The 25,297-nt window shown below is 37.9% G+C and overlaps 1 protein-coding gene across 1 annotated transcript in view; it reads left to right on the top strand.

Annotated features, from left to right (window-relative positions):
- The first annotated feature begins 961 nt into the window (after positions 1–961).
- Positions 962–25,297, top strand: part of LOC134819530 (uncharacterized) — a 103,159-nt gene continuing 78,823 nt past the window's right edge. Inside the window, exons 1-5 of the mRNA XM_063829516.1 lie at positions 962–1,053; positions 1,667–1,826; positions 2,022–2,548; positions 2,944–3,046; positions 15,085–15,173. Coding sequence (XP_063685586.1) covers positions 966–1,053; positions 1,667–1,826; positions 2,022–2,548; positions 2,944–3,046; positions 15,085–15,173 — 967 coding nt within the window. The 5' untranslated portion in view covers positions 962–965. The remainder of the gene's footprint in view (positions 1,054–1,666; positions 1,827–2,021; positions 2,549–2,943; positions 3,047–15,084; positions 15,174–25,297) is intronic.

The raw sequence follows: 25,297 nt of genomic DNA on the forward strand, positions 1-25,297 counted from the left end.
CTTCTATGTTATAGATGAAACGAACTGCCCCATTAAGATGAATCTAAGTTTGTTTAATCTGGTCTTGGGTAGATTCATGTACAGAGAATTACAATAATCCAACTTAGATATAACCAGTTGTTTCACCAACATCAATTTAATGCCTTCATCCAGGTAACGACCAATAGTTCTTAGGTTCATCATTTAAAAAAAATTTGATTTTCGTAAATGTGTGCTGACTCCACACCTGTGTTTTAACCTAATATTTAGTGTATTACAGGTAGAAAATAATTTAGGTAGGTATTATAATAGGACTGGTTCACAGTGTGAACAGATTCAAGATTTATATTTTTAAACTGATATTTAATAAATGATTAGGTGAACATTAGGTAAAAAGCAAAAGGTTGTATAGTAACCATGGCAACGAGAATTGTTACATGCACGTGCACGTGCAAAGATTTGGAGCGCCATTTTGATCGGTTTTGTAGTAATTACATTGTGTTTAACGTGTTTTACATTTAATGTGACGGATATTTTTTGATGGGATAAAAACTGACTACCAAAGATAGGTAAAAATAATTTTACCTTCCTTCCTGTGACCACGGGCTTTCTAGTATATTATGAGTATTGCTGAAAGCACAGTGTAAGGCATACACGGACCACCTCTAACTGTCCAATCCCTGTTTACATGCCGTGTAGCAGGGGACTAGAAAGAGCTAAACTAGTAAGCGGGGCATAGCCAATACACTATACTCCCATCATTGAGTATATTACCAACCAGAAGGAAAATTTCCTTGTGTTTGGAATCTACCAAGACGAAAGTTGTACAATCCAGCGAAATTCCGAAGAATAATAAATAATAAATAAAAATAATATAATTTAACTGCTGCCAGGATCTGCCAGGTAATTTTTGCAGACTAATAATAATTCCTCTCTATATAGTAATAATAAACAAGATGCAGTTTACCTAAACTTCTTATTGTAGGATGCCTGCCAATGTGATGTTACAATCTGGTGCCACAGAACTGAAAACGGTGTCACCCAGCATCAGAAGCACTGCCAGTTCATTCCGGGGTAAGTGAAAATATTGCTGATCTTTATCTATTTTCAATAAAACAAGGTATTAAATGTAAATTCAATTATTTATGAAGTGGTTCCAGTTCAGTAATCGATTTCTCGAATGCTTCAACATAAGGATCTAGTTTCAGTTATTGTAAAATAATCAAATAGTATCTTACTGAATTCACCTAAATCACTTCTTAAACAACTTTAGTTCAAAGTTTGAGACATTTTTTTTAGAAACAAATTTAATTGCACTTATTTCAAGTTTTAAAACATAGCATTTAACATGGCTAACCATTTTTTTCTCCCAAACGGTATTTAACATGATAGCAGAATCATCGCAAAAGGAATCAAGCATACCTTAGGTAATCAATTATCAATAAACTCTACAACTATTAAAAGCTTCTCACCATCTACTTTACCAGTCCCACTTTAAACTAGACCTGTACGTGCCAGGGGAATAGCAGGGTAATCAGGATGGCCTGGTACCCAAAATAGCAGGGTAATCAGGATGGCCTGGTACCCAAAATAGCAGGGTAATCAGGATGGCCTGGTACCCAAAATAGCAGGGTAATCAGGATGCTCCGGTACCCAAAATCCCCTTTACCAGCCCCACTCTTCTCAGAAACCTACAATCAACAACAGTCCCTCAGCAGCAATACATCTCCCTCGGAGAAGCTTCCCCTTTACGGTTATGTGTTCTTCGTACTTTTCTTGATTTGCATGTGGACTGCTGTTCTTTTCCCCACTGTGGTTCACTTTTTTCCTCATATTGTCAGTCACGGGTGAGTTTTTTTTTTACAACGCTTTCGTTTTCCATATATATAACATGTATAATTTACAGTAATGTACTGCTGGAAATACATGAAACACACTTTCAAACCATGTAAATCTGCTAAAATATTTGGTATAAAATAAGAACACAGTTAATCATATTGTTACCTATACATTCAAAGATCGCTTCAAATTTCCCGTTTCAGGTCCCATATGAACCATGATATGGGTGGTCGCCATGGTAACAGCTCACACCATAATATGAACAGTCTTCATCACAAACATTCCTTGGTCAGCGACACTCACAAAACACATCAGTCTAGTGGTATGGAGGTGGGTGATATTAACAAAGACAATCAGCTTAACCATACACGTCGTATCAATAATGATAATTCTCAGATGAGTGAGCAAATGGATCACTCTCAAACAAATAACGGTATGGAAATGAACAAAATAAATATGAATCATACAAACAGTAGTGAGATGAACGAGAGTGAACAATATCAGATAAAGGATTCGTCCCCAATGTTGCTGGTCAACGTTTCTAAGAATAATACAGACAAGTCGAAAATTAACAATCATTCTACACATGAATCAGTTATGAGTACCTCAATATCTGATACAGTTACACAGACTGAACTACCTACTGCTATCATGGTTACCATGGTTACCATGGTTACCATGGTTACAGAAGCTCTCTGGACGAACACGTCTCATTGCGTGGATTACACAGGTTATCAGTTTTACAAAATACACTTTAAATATTACAGGATTGTGTATCTAGACTAGATCCACTATTCACCGGATTTCTAGAAATATGGAGGGAAAATTGCTCGGTAAATAAAAACCCATAGACTCTATCTAATTGAATAATCAATATCATTGCTTCCGATAATGAGTTGGAGGGAGCTAATTAAGAAAAGTAAATGTAGTTACTGTAGACACGTGGTTGACAGTTGACACGAAGTAGACACGTAGTAGACACTATGTATTAGTAAACGTACTGTCTATTGAGGACTTACTGCATCAAACGTTATATATTAGTGGATATGTGTACTTACATGTTTACTGCATATTAACTTACATGTAAACTGTCGTTATTAATTAATATTTATTTCAATATTTCAGGTGATGTGTGCAAGAGTGTATTTTCTCAAATAGCACCCACTACAACCAGTGTGGAGAAACACGATACATTTATAAGCAGTGTATCAGGGCATCTTAAAGCAATGTAAGTTTAAATCTGAAACGCTCCGGTTTGGTGAATCTTGGTACGATGAATCTAAGCTTTGGTTTTAATTATTTAAAATAATAATATCCACTGTATACTGTATAGTGTTTATCATGGGACTAACTTTTACCCGTGATCCTAGTGTAATTTTTAAGGAGTGTCGTCTGAACGAATTTGTCGTCAACAGGTTATTAACGAGGAAATAAGTTTCCGCTTTTAATGTCGTCAACCATTTATGACAGCCCTCATAATTTACATCTCAGTAAATCTGCCTATAAAACTAGTTACACTTAACAAGTTTAGCCCTGATTAACGCCTGAACTAATTTGAGGAATTAAAAAGTTCACTGAACAACAAAAAAAGGTTGCTCCATTTAATTGAAAACAGGACACAATTAAATGCATGATTAATACCTTAATCAGGTATTAACTAATACAAATTAGTAATGATGTAAACACACGGAGATAGCAGAGCACCTGTAATTAGCCTTTAGCACGTGCAATTATATTTTAGCACGTGCAATTATATTTAAGCACGTGCAATTAACTTTATTGCCGAGATTTGCTGTTACCTAACTGTGAAGTGTGTTTAGAATATCTACTAAATACCGAGATAATTAGAGCTGCTAGTAGTACATCTAAATATTAGCTTAATTAACTGTTAGATTTAACTGTATAGGAATATTATTGTGTAACCAGTTTCAAACCACCAAATAATTTGTGAATTATACTCAGAATTCACAATTTATTAGTTTCCTGCTCAGAAGTAACAACTCATTAGTTTCCTGCTCAGAAGTAACAACTCATTAGTTTCCTGCTCAGAAGTAACAACTTATTAGTTTCCTGCTCAGAAGTAACAACTTATTATTTTCCTGCTCAGAATTAACAACTTATTAGTTTCCTGCTCAGAAGTAACAACTTATTAGTTTCCTGCTCAGAAGTAACAACTTATTAGTTTACTGCTCAGAAGTAACAACATATATTAGTTTCCTGCTCAGAAGTAACAACATATATTAGTTTCCTGCTCAGAAGTAACAACTTATTAGTTTCCTGCTCAGAAGTAACAACTTATTAGTTTCCTGCTCAGAAGTAACAACTTATTAGTTTCCTGCTCAGAAGTAACAACTTATTAGTTTCCTGCTCAGAAGTAACAACTTATTAGTTTCCTGCTTAGAAGTAACAACTTATTAGTTTCCTGCTCAGAAGTAACAACTTATTAGTTTCCTGCTCAGAAGTAACAACTTATTAGTTTCCTTCTCAGAAGTAACAACTTATTAGTTTCCTGCTCAGAATTAACAACTTATTAGTTTCCTGCTCAGAAGTAACAACTTATTAGTTTCCTGCTCAGAATTAACAACTCATTAGTTTCCTGCTCAGAAGTAACAACTTATTAGTTTCCTGCTCAGAAGTAACAACTTATTAGTTTCCTGCTCAGAAGTAACAACTTATTAGTTTCCTGCTCAGAAGTAACAACATATATTAGTTTCCTGCTCAGAAGTAACAACTTATTAGTTTCCTGCTCAGAAGTAACAAAATGCTTGATAACTTCGTCATTTCTAATCCGTTTTGCCTCATGTTTTCAGATCATATGCAACATTTGATAATATACCGTCTCTGAAAAAATTAGGCGTTCAGCATGTTCAGAGAAAACAATATAGGTGTTTTAATATTGAATGGGCGTGGTCTAAAATATTCGAATTTTCAAATTTTGACGACGGAATCCTCGAACCAGTAAGTACAGTATGCCATCTGCAAAGCAACAGCTCTCAAATATAAAACACGGCGGAGCTATTAAGGCCAACGTATGGGTACTGACTTTTGGCCCACCCTGTAGTAAGATAGAAATATTATTGTGTAACCAGTTTCAAACCACCAAATAATTTGTGAATGATAAATTATACTCAGAATTAACAACTTATTAGTTTCCTGCTCAGAAGTAACAACTTATTAGTTTCCTGCTCAGAATTAACAACTTATTAGTTTCCTGCTCAGAATTAACAACTTATTAGTTTCCTGCTCAGAAGTAACAACTTATTAGTTTCCTGCTCAGAAGTAACAACTTATTAGTTTCCTGCTCAGAAGTAACAACTTATTAGTTTCCTGCTCAGAAGTAACAACTTATTAGTTTCCTGCTCAGAAGTAACAACTTATTAGTTTCCTGCTCAGAAGTAACAACATATATTAGTTTCCTGCTCAGAAGTAACAACTTATTAGTTTCCTGCTCAGAAGTAACAACTTATTAGTTTCCTGCTCAGAAGTAACAACTTATTAGTTTCCTGCTCAGAAGTAACAACTTATTAGTTTCCTGCTCAGAAGTAACAACTTATTAGTTTCCTGCTCAGAAGTAACAACTTATTAGTTTCCTGCTCAGAAGTAACAACTTATTAGTTTCCTGCTCAGAAGTAACAACATATTAGTTTCCTGCTCAGAATTAACAACTTATTAGTTTCCTGCTCAGAAGTAACAACATATTAGTTTCCTGCTCAGAAGTAACAACTTATTAGTTTCCTGCTCAGAAGTAACAACTTATTAGTTTCCTGCTCAGAAGTAACAACTTATTAGTTTCCTTCTCAGAAGTAACAACTTATTAGTTTCCTGCTCAGAAGTAACAACTTATTAGTTTCCTGCTCAGAAGTAACAACTTATTAGTTTCCTGCTCAGAAGTAACAACTTATTAGTTTCCTGCTCAGAAGTAACAACTTATTAGTTTCCTGCTCAGAAGTAACAACTTATTAGTTTCCTGCTCAGAAGTAACAACTTATTAGTTTCCTGCTCAGAAGTAACAACTTATTAGTTTCCTGCTCAGAAGTAACAACTTATTAGTTTCCTGCTCAGAAGTAACAACTTATTAGTTTCCTGCTCAGAAGTAACAACTTATTAGTTTCCTGCTCAGAAGTAACAACTTATTAGTTTCCTGCTCAGAAGTAACAACTTATTAGTTTCCTGCTCAGAAGTAACAACTTATTAGTTTCCTGCTCAGAAGTAACAACTCATTAGTTTCCTGCTCAGAAGTAACAACTTATTAGTTTCCTGCTCAGAAGTAACAACTCATTAGTTTCCTGCTCAGAAGTAACAACTTATTAGTTTCCTGCTCAGAAGTAACAACTCATTAGTTTCCTGCTCAGAAGTAACAACTTATTAGTTTCCTGCTCAGAAGTAACAACTCATTAGTTTCCTGCTCAGAAGTAACAACTTATTAGTTTCCTGCTCAGAAGTAACAACTCATTAGTTTCCTGCTCAGAAGTAACAACTTATTAGTTTCCTGCTCAGAAGTAACAACTCATTAGTTTCCTGCTCAGAAGTAACAACTTATTAGTTTCCTGCTCAGAAGTAACAACTTATTAGTTTCCTGCTCAGAAGTAACAACTTATTAGTTTCCTGCTCAGAAGTAACAACTTATTAGTTTCCTGCTCAGAAGTAACAACTTATTAGTTTCCTGCTCAGAAGTAACAACTTATTAGTTTCCTGCTCAGAAGTAACAACTTATTAGTTTCCTGCTCAGAAGTAACAACTCATTAGTTTCCTGCTCAGAAGTAACAACTTATTAGTTTCCTGCTCAGAAGTAACAACTCATTAGTTTCCTGCTCAGAAGTAACAACTTATTAGTTTCCTGCTCAGAAGTAACAACTTATTAGTTTCCTGCTCAGAAGTAACAACTCATTAGTTTCCTGCTCAGAAGTAACAACTTATTAGTTTCCTGCTCAGAAGTAACAACTCATTAGTTTCCTGCTCAGAAGTAACAACTCATTAGTTTCCTGCTCAGAAGTAACAACTTATTAGTTTCCTGCTCAGAAGTAACAACTTATTATTTTCCTGCTCAGAAGTAACAACTTATTAGTTTCCTGCTCAGAAGTAACAACTTATTAGTTTCCTGCTCAGAAGTAACAACTCATTAGTTTCCTGCTCAGAAGTAACAACTTATTAGTTTCCTGCTCAGAAGTAACAACTCATTAGTTTCCTGCTCAGAAGTAACAACTTATTAGTTTCCTGCTCAGAAGTAACAACTCATTAGTTTCCTGCTCAGAAGTAACAACTTATTAGTTTCCTGCTCAGAAGTAACAACTCATTAGTTTCCTGCTCAGAAGTAACAACTTATTAGTTTCCTGCTCAGAAGTAACAACTCATTAGTTTCCTGCTCAGAAGTAACAACTTATTAGTTTCCTGCTCAGAAGTAACAACTCATTAGTTTCCTGCTCAGAAGTAACAACTCATTAGTTTCCTGCTCAGAAGTAACAACTTATTAGTTTCCTGCTCAGAAGTAACAACTTATTAGTTTCCTGCTCAGAAGTAACAACTTATTAGTTTCCTGCTCAGAAGTAACAACTTATTAGTTTCCTGCTCAGAAGTAACAACTTATTAGTTTCCTGCTCAGAAGTAACAACTTATTAGTTTCCTGCTCAGAAGTAACAACTTATTAGTTTCCTGCTCAGAAGTAACAACTTATTAGTTTCCTGCTCAGAAGTAACAACTTATTAGTTTCCTGCTCAGAAGTAACAACTTATTAGTTTCCTGCTCAGAAGTAACAACTTATTAGTTTCCTGCTCAGAAGTAACAACTTATTAGTTTCCTGCTCAGAAGTAACAACTTATTAGTTTCCTGCTCAGAAGTAACAACTTATTAGTTTCCTGCTCAGAAGTAACAACTTATTAGTTTCCTGCTCAGAAGTAACAACTTATTAGTTTCCTGCTCAGAAGTAACAACTTATTAGTTTCCTGCTCAGAAGTAACAACTTATTAGTTTCCTGCTCAGAAGTAACAACTTATTAGTTTCCTGCTCAGAAGTAACAACTTATTAGTTTCCTGCTCAGAATTAACAACTGAAATCTAAAAGTAAAGATCATGTGACTGATCCCGTGACTGGTAATACAAATAAAACTTCCTTTGAAACGACATAACACTGATAATAATATTACTCCTTAAAAACGAGTCTGACGGTAATTTCCCTCAAATTTTCCGATTGCTTCATCCCAATCCTTCAATTAAAAGTGTGTGAATTTAAAGAACTCTGTGTTGGCTGCTTGCCCTTCTGAGAACAGAGCTGGAGTATTTTCATCGTCTCCTCCTGTATTGACATTATCTCCTGAAGCTTTACAGATTGTCCCTCAATGAGCTCTCTCAATTTTACCCTTTCTGCAAACTCTTGCATCTGTTCAATGTGGTTTGAAACTAGGACATGATCAGGAGCAGGTATCTCTTGATTTGAACTTTCTCCGGTTGTGGGCAAGTTATTGAGAATGCTGTGATTTTGAGTCACGTTGTTAGAAACAACGTGATTTGACGCCACGTGATTTGACGCCACGTGATTTGACGCCACGTGATTTGACGCCACCTGATTTGACGCCACGTTATTTGACGCCACGTTATTTGACGCCACGTGATTTGACGCCACGTGATTTGACACCACATGATTTAACACCACGTGATTTGACGCCACGTGATTTGACACCATGTGATTTGACGCCACGTGATTTGACGCCACGTGATTTATGAAGTCGGAGTTGTCTTGGTCTACATTTTGTTGTCGCTGTAAGCGAGGTGACATCCGTGGTCCCAGAACACCCGACATAAATTCATCCAACTGGTCAGATCGGAAAACAAAGGGTCAATACTGGATCAAAATTTGTTATGATAGTTTATACTTTATATAAAGGATTTGAAGCAGAAAGCTGACAATATAATGGCTATAAGAAGAATACCGACAATCATTAAATATTTGAGAACTATGTAATATTCAAAGATTATAGATAATAGAACGATTAAGACTTTTAAGGAAATAACATTTAAAACGATATATCAAACGAACAATAAACCATTCTGAAAAGATCCGCCTCTAATTTATTCCAACGTGTATTCGATTTCCTGGCCACCCACAATTGGGAGAGAATCAGGATTGGCCCAGAAGAATAAAGCTCAAAACAGGTTAGAGGTTGTTAGGGCACACAACCAGAGCGTAACGATAAAATTGCCCTCTGTAATTGCCCCCGGATAGGCCGCTTCATTTGCCCGCTGCCATTAAGGGTATAAACTGTTTCCAATTTTACAATACTTCATTATGTAACTACTACTACTTACCTGACTACAGACAGGTAGAGGGAAATATGTGGCAACTGTTACACCGAAAGGTTTAGGAATGTGTGGAAGTATAATACTATAATAATGTATGACGATCAGTGGGTCAGTGTAAACTCCTGCCAAAATGAGGCCAGGCTGATGATTCCATCTTTAGCGAGCTCTCACTTTAAGTTGTTAAAACTTAAACTATTATCACTTACAATTTCTACTCTCTTTCATTACAATTTACACACGGGGAGCGTAGCTCTGAGCTCATTTTTTTATTAAATACTTTTCAAATTTTACAGAGTACAGCAATAGATGAATATAAAATAGAATCGTTCAAAATATCGCCCCCATCTGTAAAATATGATGGGCACCCAAACACGGTAAACACATAGTGAACTATGTCCGCAGTAACTTGGACCCATTACATCGAATTAATCTAAATCCAAAAATTTATGAAAAACTATTTAATAACAAACAAATCCATGGTGAATAACTGTGGATATAGAGTCAAAATTTGTATTTCAATACGTCAAATTCCAGATACATTAGATACAGGTCTGAAATGGTCATTAATGTGTGAGAAGGTGTGCGGGTGAAGTGTGATATGATGTTGAAAGTATAGGAAGGTAGATAAAAAATTAATAAAACAAAAATAATAATAATATGGGGAGCAAAGAGACTAGGCTAGACTGTTGTTTCACTATCCAATAAACATTTCCATAGATGCTTAGTGACCTCAGCTTTGAAAAGACTAGTAGACACAATCTGTCTTACCTGTAAAGGGAGTCCATTCCACAGTATATGGGTTCTGTAGAAAAATGATTTTGCCAGTGGGCTATTTGAGGTACATGTGGTGTGTGAATTCTGACTTAACTTAGGTAAAATTGATGACACAATAGACAGACTGTCGAGGTGGCAACGTCTTAGTCGAGAAGTGCCCTGATATAAAGAGAGATAGTGAGGCAGCGATACAGGAATTAAATTGTTAAGAACTTTGTGGAAAAAAATAAGATCATTCAAGTCAAACTTTTGAGACAAAGGGAGAATGTCGACAAGCTTGCACTTTTTGACATATTGCTCAGGTGGATAACTGCGGCCCTCTTCAGACAGAATCCATTTAATAGCTCTCTTTTGGAGACTTTCTAATTTATCACTAAGTGATTTATTACAAGGGCGCCATATTATGGAACAATTTTCGAATTGGCTACGAACCAGGGAGAGGTAAAGCGCCCGGCGACGTTTCTGATCAATGACAATATGGCCATCTCTTCTGACCATACCAAGTTGTTGGCAGGCCTTAGTATAAATTCTGTCGCACTGACTATTCCAACTTAGCTTAGGAGTAACATCGACTCCAAGATCTTTTTCTAACTCTACATACACAAGAGGAGAGCCATCAAGATTATATGCGAATGGAGGAGATAAAGATGGTTTTCCTGAAACAATAAGCACTTTACATTTTGCTGGATGGAATCGCATTTTGTTTCTTAGTGCCCAGTCAGAGAGATAGTCTATATCCATTTGTAAATTAGTATTATCAGAAGATGAATGTATTTTACGCCAGATTTTTGTATCATCGGCATACAAAACAATATCAGTATTATCCGAAAGGCCAAGAGGAATATCATTGATAAACAATACAAAAAGTAAGGGACCAAGAATAGAGCCCTGGGGGACACCAGAATTAACTGAGAGGGTAGATGACATCTCATTACCAATAACCACTCTTTGGTAACGGCCTTGAAGGTAATTGGTAAGAAATTTGAGAAGTGTACCATCAATGTTATATAAGGTCTTTAGCTTATGAAGAAGGATATCATGATTTACAGAATCAAATGCCTTAGCAAAATCAAAATACACAACATGATTGATAATGTTTTCGTTAAGAGACAATGCCAGGCTATCACAAAAGTCAACCATATTGGTTGTGCATGACTTGTGCTCTAGAAAACCATGCTGCCTGGGATCAAGAAGGGTACTTGTCAAAGAAAGCAGTTTACGTTTAACAATGCGCTCAAAAACTTTCATGACTAAACAAGTAAGGGATATTGGTCTATAGTTTTCAACCTCACTTTTCTTACCTTTCTTAAATATTGGGACAACATTTGCAAGTTTCCATTCTTGTGGAATGTAGCCGCTGTTGTAAGATCCACGAAAAATGCATGTTAGAGGGTAAGCTAAACCTACGGAACAATTTTTGAGAATTTTACCGTGTATGCCATCTGGTCCCTGGGCTTTATTTGAATTAATATTTGAAAGAAGCTTACGAACATCCCGATGATCGAAGTCAATATCAAAATCAACATCATTGACATAGGAGATGTCAGTGTCATAAAGTGAAGGATCTGAAAACTGGTTATAAAAGAAAGAATTGAAAAGTTCAGCTTGAGCTTTGGGTTTGAACCGAAGCTGTCCAGAATAACTAACACAATTAGGAATACGGCAGGAGTTAGATTTATACTTAACATGTGACCAAAACTTCTTAGTTATAAGCGCTGGATCATCACTATTGAAAAGATTGTCTCTTATTTTGGCTGATGAAAGCCTCTTAAAATCTTTACGGCTAGTAACAAACTTTAACTCATCAGAAATAGAACCAGAAATTTTAAATTTAGCTCTGAGTCTATCTTTTTTACGGCATGAAGAAAAAAGTTCACTATCGAACCACGGGGGTTGAAACTCTGATTTAATAGTTACTTTAGGAATATGTATATCAACTAAATTCATAATGCAGTCTTTAACTAACTTCCAAGACGAATCAGGATCTAGGCATTCTAGGACTTGCCAATTAATCGAGCATAATTCACGATTAATCATGTCCCAGTTTGCTTTCTTATAATTATAGATTTTACGTTTAGGAGTTTTCTTGCGGGAAAAGGAGCTTTTAATTGAAAAAGTGACAGGAAAATGATCAGATTTACACACGGAATGAGGATCACAGACATTCAAGTTATCGATTGTGTTATCATAATTACTGAGAAGAATGTCTAATGTATTACCACTTTTATGGGTGGGTGATGTGATCAACTGGGAGAGAGAAAGATCACTGAAAGAATCTATGAAGGATTGCTCAATAGGTACGGTACTGGATGAAGATAGCCAGTCTGTATGGGGGAGATTAAAATCACCAATAACATAGATTTTAGGGGGATTCTTTTTGGAAACTAGCTTGCGAATATAACTAACTATGACATCATGATTAGGTAACCCAAGAGTTCCTACTCTATAACAAGTACAGATTACAATACTCTCTTTGTTAGGAAAAGCAATTTTAACGGCAAGCATTTCTGCACCTAGGCTAACTGGTAGTCGGGTTGTAGTGGCATCGAGATCAGACCGAACAGCCAAAAGAACACCACCTCCATTTTCCCTAAACTTTTTAGGGTTATTAGGATCTTGAGGATGAGTCTTTCTCGTGCGGTCATTGCGGAAGATTTCATATTGAGAAGAAGGAAAGATTTCGTTGCTAGAAATAGATTTTTTGAGCCAAGTCTCATTTAGGGCAATTATGTCAGGCTGCTCTATGTTAGCAAAGGATTGAAGTTCGGAAATCTTATTACCATCAAGAAGGGGATGGGAGGAGCTTAGGTTACTGAAAGGAATAAGACCTTGGACATTTTGGTAGAGTACAGATAGGGAGTTGGGACCTGGATTAAGCATAGAAGGATTAACAAGAGTTATCAAAAGAAAGTTAAGAGAGAAAACCCAAAGAATAAATAAAGATACTAGACGCCTGAGGCGGCTGGAATACTTGACTCTATTCATCTTACCAGGGAGAAGAACATTTCTTATAAACCATGAGGAGATAATTACAAAGAAAAGTTTGATGTGGGAGCAAGCAAGAAATGGTATAAGATAACGTGGGCTGTCAAGGAGTAGAGAGGAATGAATATTAGAATCTAGGGGGAATACGGTGTTCATGGACCTAGTCGTGGAGAGAAGAATTGGGAGAAGGTAAGTCATGATGAGAGAATAGAAGAGAAACATATGATTATGATAATTGTAGTTGATGTGTGGGGTGCATGGAGAATTAAATGTGTAAATTTTGTTAGGTATAAACGTGTTGATATGTATATGTGCATTTCTTGACTGTGTACGAGGCCTTTTGCATGCAAAAAGACCTATTCTAAGTCTAAACGATTCATTGTCTAACATATGGGAAAATGGGCAGTGACCGAATGTACCTGAAATAGGAGGCATAAAATTGAGAAAAAGATTAAATCAGAGATTTGTTTGAGTTTTAATTTTAGGCGCAACGTCTTAATCAAAATATTAAATGAAAGAAAAGATCAAAGGTTTAAATTCCCAGAGGATTATTTACAACCCTGTCAAAACTGTGTTCGTTTACAACAAACTTAAGCCAAGTGGACAGTACACCTACTCCTCTCATGTTGAGATGAAGCCAATCATGGTATAGAAGTTCATTACAGGATCTAAAGTCTCGAGTTAAAAAGTCTGAGAAACAGTCTAAGAACACGCAATTATTATTTAGGCATAAGTCTTTAAGTAGATTATTAAAATCTAGAACATTCTTTGCTATGTAGGAATATAAACACTTAATAGGAAGACAAGATTGGATAATTATAATTGCAGCGGGAAATAACTGCTTAGTGGTGTCAATTAAGTCATTAAGATACTTCCTAAGGAACTGAACCCCATACTTAGAATGTTTTATGTCATTTGTACCAACACTCAATATAATCTTTTCAATATCGTCAGCTTCTGCAGCTGCATGAGTTTTATGAAAATGCTGAATATTTTCAGTAATATCTCTAATTTTTGCACCACTTTGGGACACATTGATTACTTTCCTTCCCCGGAATCCCAACTTATTTGTCCGTACGAATTTTGTCATTGACGTACCAAACAGGACAGTGGTTTTCCTGCTCTTCGGTTTTCTTGGAGCATTTCGGTAGTAAAGGGTTGGTGTTGAGGTGGTGGTGGGCGGCATAGGAATTGTAGTGAGGACATTCTGCTCCCTGATTACATTTGTATCTGTCTTCGGTATCTGGCAGCGAAAAGATAAGCTATACCGAGTCTCCTTAGCTGATCTCTCTGCACGAACCTTGTGAAGACAGTATTCCTGACACCCCGGTTTCATAATATACAAACTACAGTCCTTTGGGGTGATATGGCATTTACTGTTACATCGCTTATCCCCATTTTCTGGAATTATGTCGAGGGTCCTCTCAGCTCCAAATGAAACTACATAAATACCTTGCGACTGGTCAAGAGACACCTCGTCGTCGTTGTGGTACCTAGTTGCACAAGAACCAGACTTGTACATGCTTGCTAGGCATGAGTTTAGCTTGCAGCCAAACTTGGAGTTGATATCATGCATAAGCTCTGATATCCCAGGATAATTTAAAATATCGATTGGCTCCTTAGTCGTGGTGTGTCCATTTGAGGAAGACCATACATATTCTTCTCCAGTGGAAGTGAGCCACTTTGTGGCAGTTTTCACAGCAGTTTGCTTGGCCATAAGTGTTTCAAGTTCAGACATCAACGTGCCATGTTGAACACTCTTGTTTTGAACAAAATCTGAATGCAACTCCAAGAAGTCCTCGCATTTAACAGAATCCCTCTTAAGTTTCATGACATTCTCAACACTGGCCTTGAGAGCTTTCAGCTCTTTTAATGAAAACGAGTTTAAAACATTGGTAACAGAATTCAGATCCATAGTGAAGGAAAGAGGGAGGAGAAGATGGCGGTGAGGGAGGAGAAAATGGCGAAGTCAATACTGTAGCCCAGGAAGTAGATGCGTTGCTTAGGATACAAACGGTCACGTCATAGTCTCTTCTATCGCTTTGACATTGGGGGTTCATGGCTTTATAAGATGGTGATCTTGGTGGGGTGAGATCATGCTGGCCAGCTCATTTCGTGCTGATACATCTTTATCTAATTATCCAATTAAGTAGATAATTAAGTAGATAATTAAGTAATTAATTAGGTATAAAGCGTGAACTTCTTCTCATTTCAGGTACCAGAGTGATGGCGGTATGGAGAAGTGCTACAATGCTACACTGAGATACCTGTGCAGGAGTCAGTTCACACAGTGTCACAAGCTTGGTAAGAAGTGTTAATTAATTAAATAATCAGTTTAATCATCTAATTTTTTAAAAACGAACCATTGTACGTTTGTAAGCACCAAAGGTTATAACCAGTGTATGATCATTAAGATACTGTACTGATAAAGCAATGTGAGATTAAGTTAGAAGGGGTTCTCGCGCGGCTCGAGCGCCTGGGCTATCAATGTCACGTGGTCTATGAGTCACGTGGGCTATCAATGTCACGTGGTCTATGAGTCACGTGGGCTATCAATGCCCCTATGTATTCGAAATATGTGATGCTAATGTAGATGGGTTGATAATCCCGGGTTCTTCCAAGAATTCAGACTTATCAGCTTCGTCAGGTGTTATTAAATCTAACCTTAAAAAGCACTTGCTATCCCTCCAAAATCGAGATGACCCTAATACATGGTAACTAATCTATATTATATCTCAAACTCTACTTCCGGTACGGCTATGCACACATGATATCTCTCTCTGCCATGAAACATGGCTAACCTTTTAAACTGTGATTCAAAACCTAAAGCTAAACTAAAACTCAACTGGGCTCTCCTTTGTCACCAAACTAAACCAATAAGTAATTTAAGATTATTATATTTTTCTATATTTGTATACTATAATTAGTATATTGACGTAGTGGATGGTTGAGGGGGTTTCAAGCACAGGTCACTCTCAAATCCTAAAGATAAGCAGTGGCCTTCGGCACTTGAAACCTCTTCAAACCTCCCCTGATTTATTTATTATTGATATTGTTTGATTGTGCCGTAAAAATAAATATTTGTTTTATTAAATATTTGTTTTATTAATGTCACGTGGTCTATGAGTCACGTGGGCTGTCAATGTCACGTGGTCTATGAGTCACGTGGGCTATCAATGTCACGTGACGAGTCATACGGCATGGCTTGTCACGTGACATTGATAGCCCACTTGACTCAAGATCCCATGTGACTCTGCGCGTGATATTTTTTATGATGGGGAATTCCACTCTGCTGTGGATATGGAAAATAAACTTGTCCTTCAGAACAATCTATAGCAGGCGGGGTTCAGCTATGTTGGTAAAGTAGTTTATCACATTTCGGTTGTTCAGAAATTTTGTTCATCACGTGGGTTCAGTTATTAATACCGTGTTGAAAGATAACGAGTTGTTAATAACATAATATATCGCACCAACCAAATCAAGCAAAATATTAAGAAAATGAATGATATTAAAAATATCAACAAAATCTATCCGTAACACATAATAATTATATAAATATAGATAAGATGATTTATCAGCATCATCATAACAGACCAATAATATTTCTGTTACAGTAAGTTCACATGGCATAATCCGAGATTATTTATCAACTGTACACATTCTATCACACGTGTCTCAGGATGTGCTGTTTCTGTACCATTATTTCATTTCTGCGAGTCCTTCCTTCTGAGATCAGTGATCGATTGTAACACTATTTACGAATACTAGCAGGAACCCGTCAAACCTTTAAGACTGGTGTCAAGGCTCTTTGGTGGCCGGATCAGTTTCCTACCCTAAAGTCTCCCAGTAAAAATAATTATTACCTATTTAATTCGCGTTTTTGACACCACTTGGGGGTCCAAATTTTGGGTACTAAAATTCTTATTCCTTGGTCGATTTTCGATTTTTTCATGCTGATTTGAAGGCCATTAAAGCATTTGAATCAGTTAAAAAAGTTTCAGTTTTATATCTTGTACGGTTTTTGCGGAAACCCGTGTTAAAGTTGATGCCGTGGTGTCAGTAAAATGGTGCGGATAAATAAATATATATATATCGTCTCGCTTTATATATAGTAAGATATTATATGAACGAAGTATTAGTGCCTAGTTCTCTATATCAGCTTAATTAATCATTGCAAGTTATGGCATATACAGATTACAGGGGTATAGACGATTTGTATAATGATCATTTGCATCAAATTTGGTGCAAAAATGTTCCGTTGGGATCCTTTTGAAGTTAACGAAGGTATGGATATTGGATACAGTCTTTATTCAGTCTTTATCCCTCCTTTATCCAGTCTTTTTTCCTTCTTCACTCAGTCTTCACTCAGTCTTCATTCAGTCTTTATTCATCTTTTATCCATTCTATATTCATTCGGCGTTCATTATTTATCCATTCTTTGCCTTTCCCCGTTGAGGTATGGTTTTAACATCTTTATAAGCTCTCAGTTCAGTTCAGTTGTCGTAATATTAGTTCTGGCACTAACACAGTTAGCTGCAGCACTAACACAGGTAGCTGCAGCACGTCTTCTTAGTCTTAACTTCTGTAAGAAATCAATAAACCCTGCGGTATCGTACAACAGCGGGTTAATGACAGAGTTTAGAGGAATGAACACGATTGAGAAGAGGGCATACCAGGGGGTGGCATTCATCACCTCAGTGTAGTGTAACATGCAGACAATAATAAAAGGGATCCAGCACAGGAAATCTGTGGTTATCATCAGAGTAATCTTCCTGTTGAGAGCTGTGTTCTTGTTGGATCCCTTATCTTTATCTGCAGCCGCTCTTTTGCTTGACTTGTCCACTATGAAGTGAATTAGAGTGTAAGAGAAAGTTATGATAAAGAAACAGATTGTATTCTGAGAAATGATTAACCACGTGTACGCTCGTTGCGGATCGTCTGGTGTCACGAAGAACTTGAAGAGGCACACACCATCGTTGCCATAGAAATGGATTCTTTTTCCAACGACTGGTCCGTTGAATGAGGTAAACATACCTTGGACAAGAGCCCTAATTTTCTGCCAGCTCAGGACTCCTTTTTGGAAGAAGAGTCCGTAATGTGTCTGGAGTAGCTTCATGTGCTGTTCTTTGTCAAGTGCTCCTACAAGCATAGGGTTACCCGGGTATACCAGACCATTTACAAAGAAATCCTCTGCTGAGCCAATCAGTGGAACAGTTGAGATGAGCAGTGAAATTAAAATAAGCAAAGCCGAAAAGCTGGCTATACTTCCTTTGATCTTCCATGTAAGCGGCATACGTCCAAGTGACTTCTTCTTTGTACAATAAACCCTGAATAGACTCAACACAGTCATGGCATAGAGGGAGAGCTGTGATCCAAATGTGCTGAGAACTCCCATCGCAGCACAGGCTCCACCAGACAGCCATTCATTGTAACGATTCTTGCAGAATGCCTGGCCGTCCGATTTGTACTTACTGTTGATGGCTGAAATAGCTATGAGGTATATTCCAACACACATGTCCCCAAGAGCAATCAGCAGGACAAACACCAGATTTGTTAGTTTGATGAATGATTTCTGTGCATAGAGCTGTTTGGCGGTGGCGATAACAGCAATAGTGTTCAGGAATGCAGCCATGATTCCCATCGTCCATGCACAGATTGTCAAAGCGAGGCTTTCTATGATCTGGAGATTGTTGCCACATCTGTCATTGCATTCATCGGATGCATCTGAGCAATCGAAGATACCATCACACTCACTTGAAACGGGGATGTATTCCCGGGAGAGTGAGCACTTAAAGTGGTTTGAACAATTATTTTCGTCAGCTCCATCTCCACAATCATCAGCTAAATTACATACCTTTTCAAATGGAATGCATTTGTTGTTCGGACAAGAAAACAGCTCAGGCGTGTAAAAGCGTCCAATGCTTGTTGTTCTGTCCTCCCCGGTATCTTGACCAATTCTTCTTTGGAACACCAAGCTCAGATATGCCTCATTGCTGTGACCTACTGCGTATGTTTTAAGGTGCTTCTTTTGTCGATATGCCGTCCTACATGATCCTACATCCAGTCTACCCCATGGACAAGCAATACTTTCATCAGAACAGAGACCTAGGCAACTGGCTACCACATATGTTTCACCATAAAGGTAACTGCAGTCCATTTTCTTTTGTGGGGCGACAACTGGCATTTGAGCTGTTACACCAAACGGCCTATCAGGATGAAACATTTCTTTTTTTGTGCAGTTGCTGGCAAGAAACTGTAAACTTTCGAGGCCAGGGAAACAAAAGAAGGATCTTCTGTAGCCATTTTTCTTATCTTCCAGCAGTTTCGTGGTAATGTCGTGATTCTTCGTGACTGAGCAGACGTCGTTTTCTCGGCCACAGCTGTTCAACTTGTCGCACAAATAAGAGAAAGGTACAATCTCTTTAGTTTCATTGCCACAGAAGTAGAAATTGGGACACGACATTCCTGCCTCAGTGAAAGATGTTGCCCATGGTTCTCTCATGTCGCCACATATTTTCCATTCATTTAAATCTTCATCCGCCCCATTTTCACAATCAACTACTTTATCTCCGATCCAGTGGTATGGAATAGGCAGCTCTCTGTTCTTACTGTCAGCTGTATATCGTCTCATACACTTAAACGATTCGCTGAGCTGACAGAATACCTCTCTCTCGTCTTCCCCTCCATCACAGTCGGGCACCCCATCACAAAGCTGGTGTTTGTGAAGCAGACAGTCGTCTAGAACTTGTTTGCAGTCACTGTCCATCCCATCATCACACATGCCTTCAAGCTCTTTGCAGATCACATATTTGGAAACTGTTGAGGGATGTCCACCAATTTGGCAGCGCATGGCAACATCAGAAATGTTCGTGCAGTTGATTTGGTCAGTTCTATCGTCACATATCCTGGAGAACTTACCAAGTTTAGGTTCAGTGCAGAGGTTTGCGTCGTTAAGTGTTACTGTTAAAGGCCCTCGCTTGCAAGTTCTCTGTTCGCATACTTCGTCGGAAGAGTCATCACATCTTGGGATACCATCACAGTTATCATCTTTCATCAGTTTGACAGCTTTGGATACTGAAGATTCTGGATCAAAATCTTGAAAACGACCCCTTACTCCATTGAAAAAGAGCGTAATATTACATATTACCTCAGTGCAGTTTTTTTCGTCTGTCCAGTCATTGCAGTCATTTGTGTGGTCACAAATCTTCTCCGGTCCAACGTAGAGATGATGATCGTCACAGACTACACCTTTTGCTGGACAGGACGCCTCATCAGAACATGCATCACATTCACAGACTTCGTCACAGTCAGGGACCATACCAGATTCGCAGGAATTCGACGGTTCGCAATCCATCTCATCTAAATCTGTGTTCTTACAATCTTGTTTGCCATCGCAAAGTTTTGATTCAAAAATGGAACTGTCACTTCTAACTGTAAAATCTTCATCTTTCAAGTGGCACATAAAATTGTTACAGAGACCACGTTGTTTACCTGTAACATTAGTCCCTGGATGCCCACATGCCTGATAAAAGTGTGTATCGTGTGAGCATAGTTTACTGTAATAAAATACTGGCACACACGCACCGTCGTTACCCTGCATTATTTGGTAGTACTCATCTGAATTTGGGCACTTCTCTTGAATGGTAGAGGACGTGATGTTTTCTTGAGAATTGTCGGCAGTACATTTGACCTTGATGAATCCGCTGTCTTCAGCTGCTTCGCACGACTCACCCAGATCTGAAGCTATGATCACGTTATTTTGATCGTTTAGAACCCTGAACCCTATACATTTAACGAATTGCATTGCATTATGTACTTTGTGTAAAATTCGTTTTCAATTTAAAATACTTACAAAGTAAGCGGTCGAAGCTGAAGTAGTCCGGATCGCTGAATCTTGAGGGTTTGCTTTTACAGCAGAGACCATTCACTTGAATTTGGTCTCTAGCACATTCTAGAGGTTCGTTACCATTCATTTTGTTGTACTTACAGCATTGTGAAGATCCTTTGCTGTTATTGTGCAGGCTTGGATGACTCTCGGGGCATGGCAACCTTTCTGAATAAAATTTGTTTGAGAGAGCATGATTCCACTTTTTTCGCGATCTTAATGCTTATCAATATAAAACGTTTATATACAACATACATGCGATCTATGAATATTGCATGAGTCAAGCCTTAAGCATTAAGCAAGCACCCTGGAGGATGGTGTAAAAAGTGACATGAGTCAAGATGATACGCTTAAGTGCCAGCTGGGGTTGGAAACGTAAAATGAGACGAGACAGCATATAATTTAATACTCTAACTCTCTAAGTCACCCCGGTCTGATCCAGCTCTTCCGGCACAATTAAGCGTTTGGTGCGGTTTGCGAAATTGACAATCGTGGTGATGTGTTGGTTGTCGAATATGTCATTGACAGAGAGGTAGCGGTCAACGGATACCAGGGACAAAAGGATTTTGCGGCATGTACGAAATCGCGAAATTTCCCATTCTCCGCGACAAATATTATGTATAGTTTAATGTACAGCCTGTTAAATTTCGCGGTACCGCGATTTTTGGCCAAAATAATCGCGAAATCCTTTTGTCCCTGGTCGGATACTGTAAAGGAGGTAGACTCTACCTCAGGTAGAGACACTGATGCAAGAGGTAGAAAGGGTTACTGCTACAGTGGGACTTAGAATGAATGAAGGGAAACCCAAATTTATTATTCAGAACATCGAGAATCCTGATACCATCAAGTCCCTGGGTAATAGCACAATAGAGAATGTGGAAGACTTCACTTACCTGTGTTCTAGAATCAGAGACAGCGATAGTGATATCAGGGTTAGGAAAACTTTGGAATTCTAAATTTAGGAAGTCTATCAAGATCAGAGTGTTTACAGCATTAGTCGAGTCGGTGCTTTTGTACGGTTCCGAGACTTGGACTATGACGAAATGGCTAGAAAAGATGGTTGATGGTTTCTATACGCGAATGTTAAGAATGGCCCTCAATCAATATCGAGACCATGTCAGCAACCACAGCCTGTACGGTGAACTTCCCAAAGTCAGCTCCAAGATAACCCAATAAAGGTTCAGACTTGCAGGCCATGCTCAACGACATCCGGAGCTGACACTGGACAAACTGATCCTCTGGAAGCCGAGTCATGGGCATAATAACCTTACTTAACATTACTAGATAACCTAAAATGAGATACTGGGCTGAAGTCAGTAGATGAGATAGCTAAACTGTTGGAGGACAGAAAACTGTGGAGAACTGTTGTCAATGGATCTCGGGAACACGTCTACCCGCCTTAAGTCAAGTCAATAAGTCATCTATGATTTCATCTTAATTAATCACACTGTGACACTGTGACACTGACATGACAGTGTGACACTGTGACACAGAATATATAGATAAATCGTATTGTTAACAACTACGACTAATATTATGGGGATTAGGATTTCCTATTTACCTGGGCAGGTATTATCATTGACTGACGGCTCGAAAGGGGGAACTTTTGGAAAGAACTCCATGTACAATCTGTCAAATGTGTCGTCTTTTATTGCAGCTTCGTCGTCATCTGAAAACATACATCTTCAAAAACTGGATACATAGAATATTCTTTTCTATACAAGTATACCATTATACATGATACACGAAAAAAATCGAAGATTAAATCACTAATATTTGAAAAAAAAGATTGTGGTTCTGATGCCATACAAACTTTCAATCATGTCGTTCTTAAGCTCAAAATTTCACTTGTCGCCTACCTTGATTCGAAACTTCTATGTTTACTGCATCGTATCCATTATTGGAAATCCTCACCATATTCGCCTTAATAGCCCAAACAGATCTACAGTCTTGTTCTTTGAACAAGAAAAAGTTTTCCTTGAAAACTATCGCTCCGTTACATTTCACTGCAATCCATGGATATTTCTTCACAATTCTCAGTTGGATAAGATTTGCTGTGATAGTTGGCAGAGCAAAATCTCCCTCGTAATTGCAACCTACTATTTTGTACGTCAGGATATCCGACACTTTTATTTCAAGAATCCCTCCGGATCTGTCAAATTTGAGACTTGTCGCCAAGAACTCCAATGCTAGTGCCATGTTCCATTCATCACGTTGGTTAATTTCTGCCGAAACGACCACGGCATGCAGACTTTGATCGAAATGTCTCTCATATGTAGGTGCTGGAGATATTGGTGGTGTAGTTGTACTTCTCTCATCTGAAGGTGCTGGAGATATTGATGTTGTACTTCTCTCATCTGTAGGTGCTGGTGGGATTGGTGGTGTAGTTATCTCATCTGGAGGTATTGGTGGTCTAGTTCTATCATCTGGAGGTGCTGGTGGGATTGATGTTGTACTTCTCTCATCTGTAGGTGCTGGTGGGATTGGTGGTGTAGTTCTATCATCTGGAGGTATTGGTGGTCTAGTTCTATCATCTGGAGGTGCTGGTGGGATTGGTGGTGTAGTTATCTCATCTGGAGGTATTGGTGGTCTAGTTCTATCATCTGGAGGTGCTGGTGGGATTGGTGGTGTAGTTATCTCATCTGGAGGTATTGGTGGTCTAGTTCTATCATCTGGAGGTGCTGGTGGGATTGGTGATGTAGTTATCTCATCTGAAGGGATTGGTGGGATTTTAGGGCATACAGAAGGTATTCTATCATTGGACTAAACTATATTATTAGATCAATAAATACAAGTTATTATAAAATATAAATGTTCTAAATATCACAATATGACATGATCACTTTCTTGACGGGAAAGCTGGGAAAGCTCCACGTGATGTTAATAAGGTTAACCTAAAGTTGTCCAAGATAAAACTAGTACACACCCAATGGCTTGTAAAAGTTTACACTGACAAGCGGGACTGAGGTGGTTGAATAAAAAGCGGGTATTACTGATTCTTTAACTTTAAGCATGGGATATTTAATGCACGATAACCCATTTGACGAAGATGACCTGCGATATGCAGATCAAATAAGATAAATTTTATCAATAAGATAACATTGAGGAAACGGTTCTTTTGCGAAAGGCTAACTCTAAATGCCATAGTTAGCGCTAACTAGTGTTACTAATTGGTTACCTTCATCATCGCTTGAAATAGGTATCCAGGAGATTTCACTGAAGGGACTGTCCACGAGGACGACTCCTTTTCGCAGTGTGAACGTTTTGGACGAGGGTTCGTATGTGATACCTCCGCAGTCTACTGGAAGAACGTGGTATTTAATGCAATGTGAATTGAAATTTTACCAGAGAATTCTTATATTATCTTTTGTATTTTTAATTTCAAGATAACCAATTAATTGTTAATTTATTAACAGCAAGTGTGAACTGACCAGATCGTTTTAGACATTCGCTCTGAGCTTCCAGAAGAGTGTCGTACTTGGCTTTTCCTGCACTGTAGCCGCTCAGATATTTACCAGCTTTTTTGCTCCAAGTTACTGGAAGTAATTAATTATATAGATATTACCTGGCACATCAATCCCTAGGTGCGGTTAGGTAGTAGTTAGGCAAGTTAGGTAAATATTTCTTCGTCTTTAAGGAAGTACTGCATAGAAGTGCCGCATGTTAAATATGATATTGCCGCAAGTGCCACATTTTAGTGCCGCATGTGAGTGCGGTAAGTGCCGCATTTACTTAATAAGGCCGGATCTGATTATGGATCTATCATACATATCTTATTCCCATCCTGAATTCGGAGTAAGTATCGTTTAACGTTTAAAATTCTAAAGCTATGTTACCTCCATCAGATTCACTTCTGTCTCTGTCCTCGTTAGTTGAGGAATGTGACAAAAAGCACAGAATGAGCAAAGAGCAAAGCACCAAACGTAACCTCATTTCTAAGTAATATATATTGGTATTCGTTCTAATCCACTGGAGAAGCAAGGTCGCTGAACAAACGAACATTTATTAATGAAACCCCCATCTATCAATAAAATCATTATTGAATGATGTATGTTAACAAATAGTGTTTAATGAAAACTCTCACTAGGTCTCGTTTCTATTGTTATGATTGGTTGATGTTAAAAATCAGCAATAACGCCTAAAAATGTATTAACATAAGCGCATAGCTACTTAACTAGTCCACTGAAACATTTCAGAACGATGCAAAGTTTTGTCAGAGGTACAGCAAAGGAATTTCGACTAAATTATAAAATTTCATGAGAACGCTAATTATTCGAATAGAATAAGAACGTCGATCTAATAGCAAGCTCTCGAAATGAGGGTCGGCTGTAGTTTGAATACTAAAGTTGGTGGAGATGGCCCTTTTTGACAGATCATTGATAAACTGTGTAGGGGGGTAAGTCTAGTATTCACGTAACTATATGAATAAATGAACATCTCGACAGATAATTCTTAGCCTTAACCTAGACTTTTAAGATCGCACTATCTCTGAAAGCCGCTCCAATGAACAGTTATTAACATAGTCATTAGTCACAAGCCTTGT

Source organism: Bolinopsis microptera, chromosome 8, assembly GCF_026151205.1.
Source record: "Bolinopsis microptera isolate Bmic1 chromosome 8, MBARI_Bmic_1.0, whole genome shotgun sequence".
Lineage (NCBI taxonomy): Eukaryota > Metazoa > Ctenophora > Tentaculata > Lobata > Bolinopsidae > Bolinopsis > Bolinopsis microptera.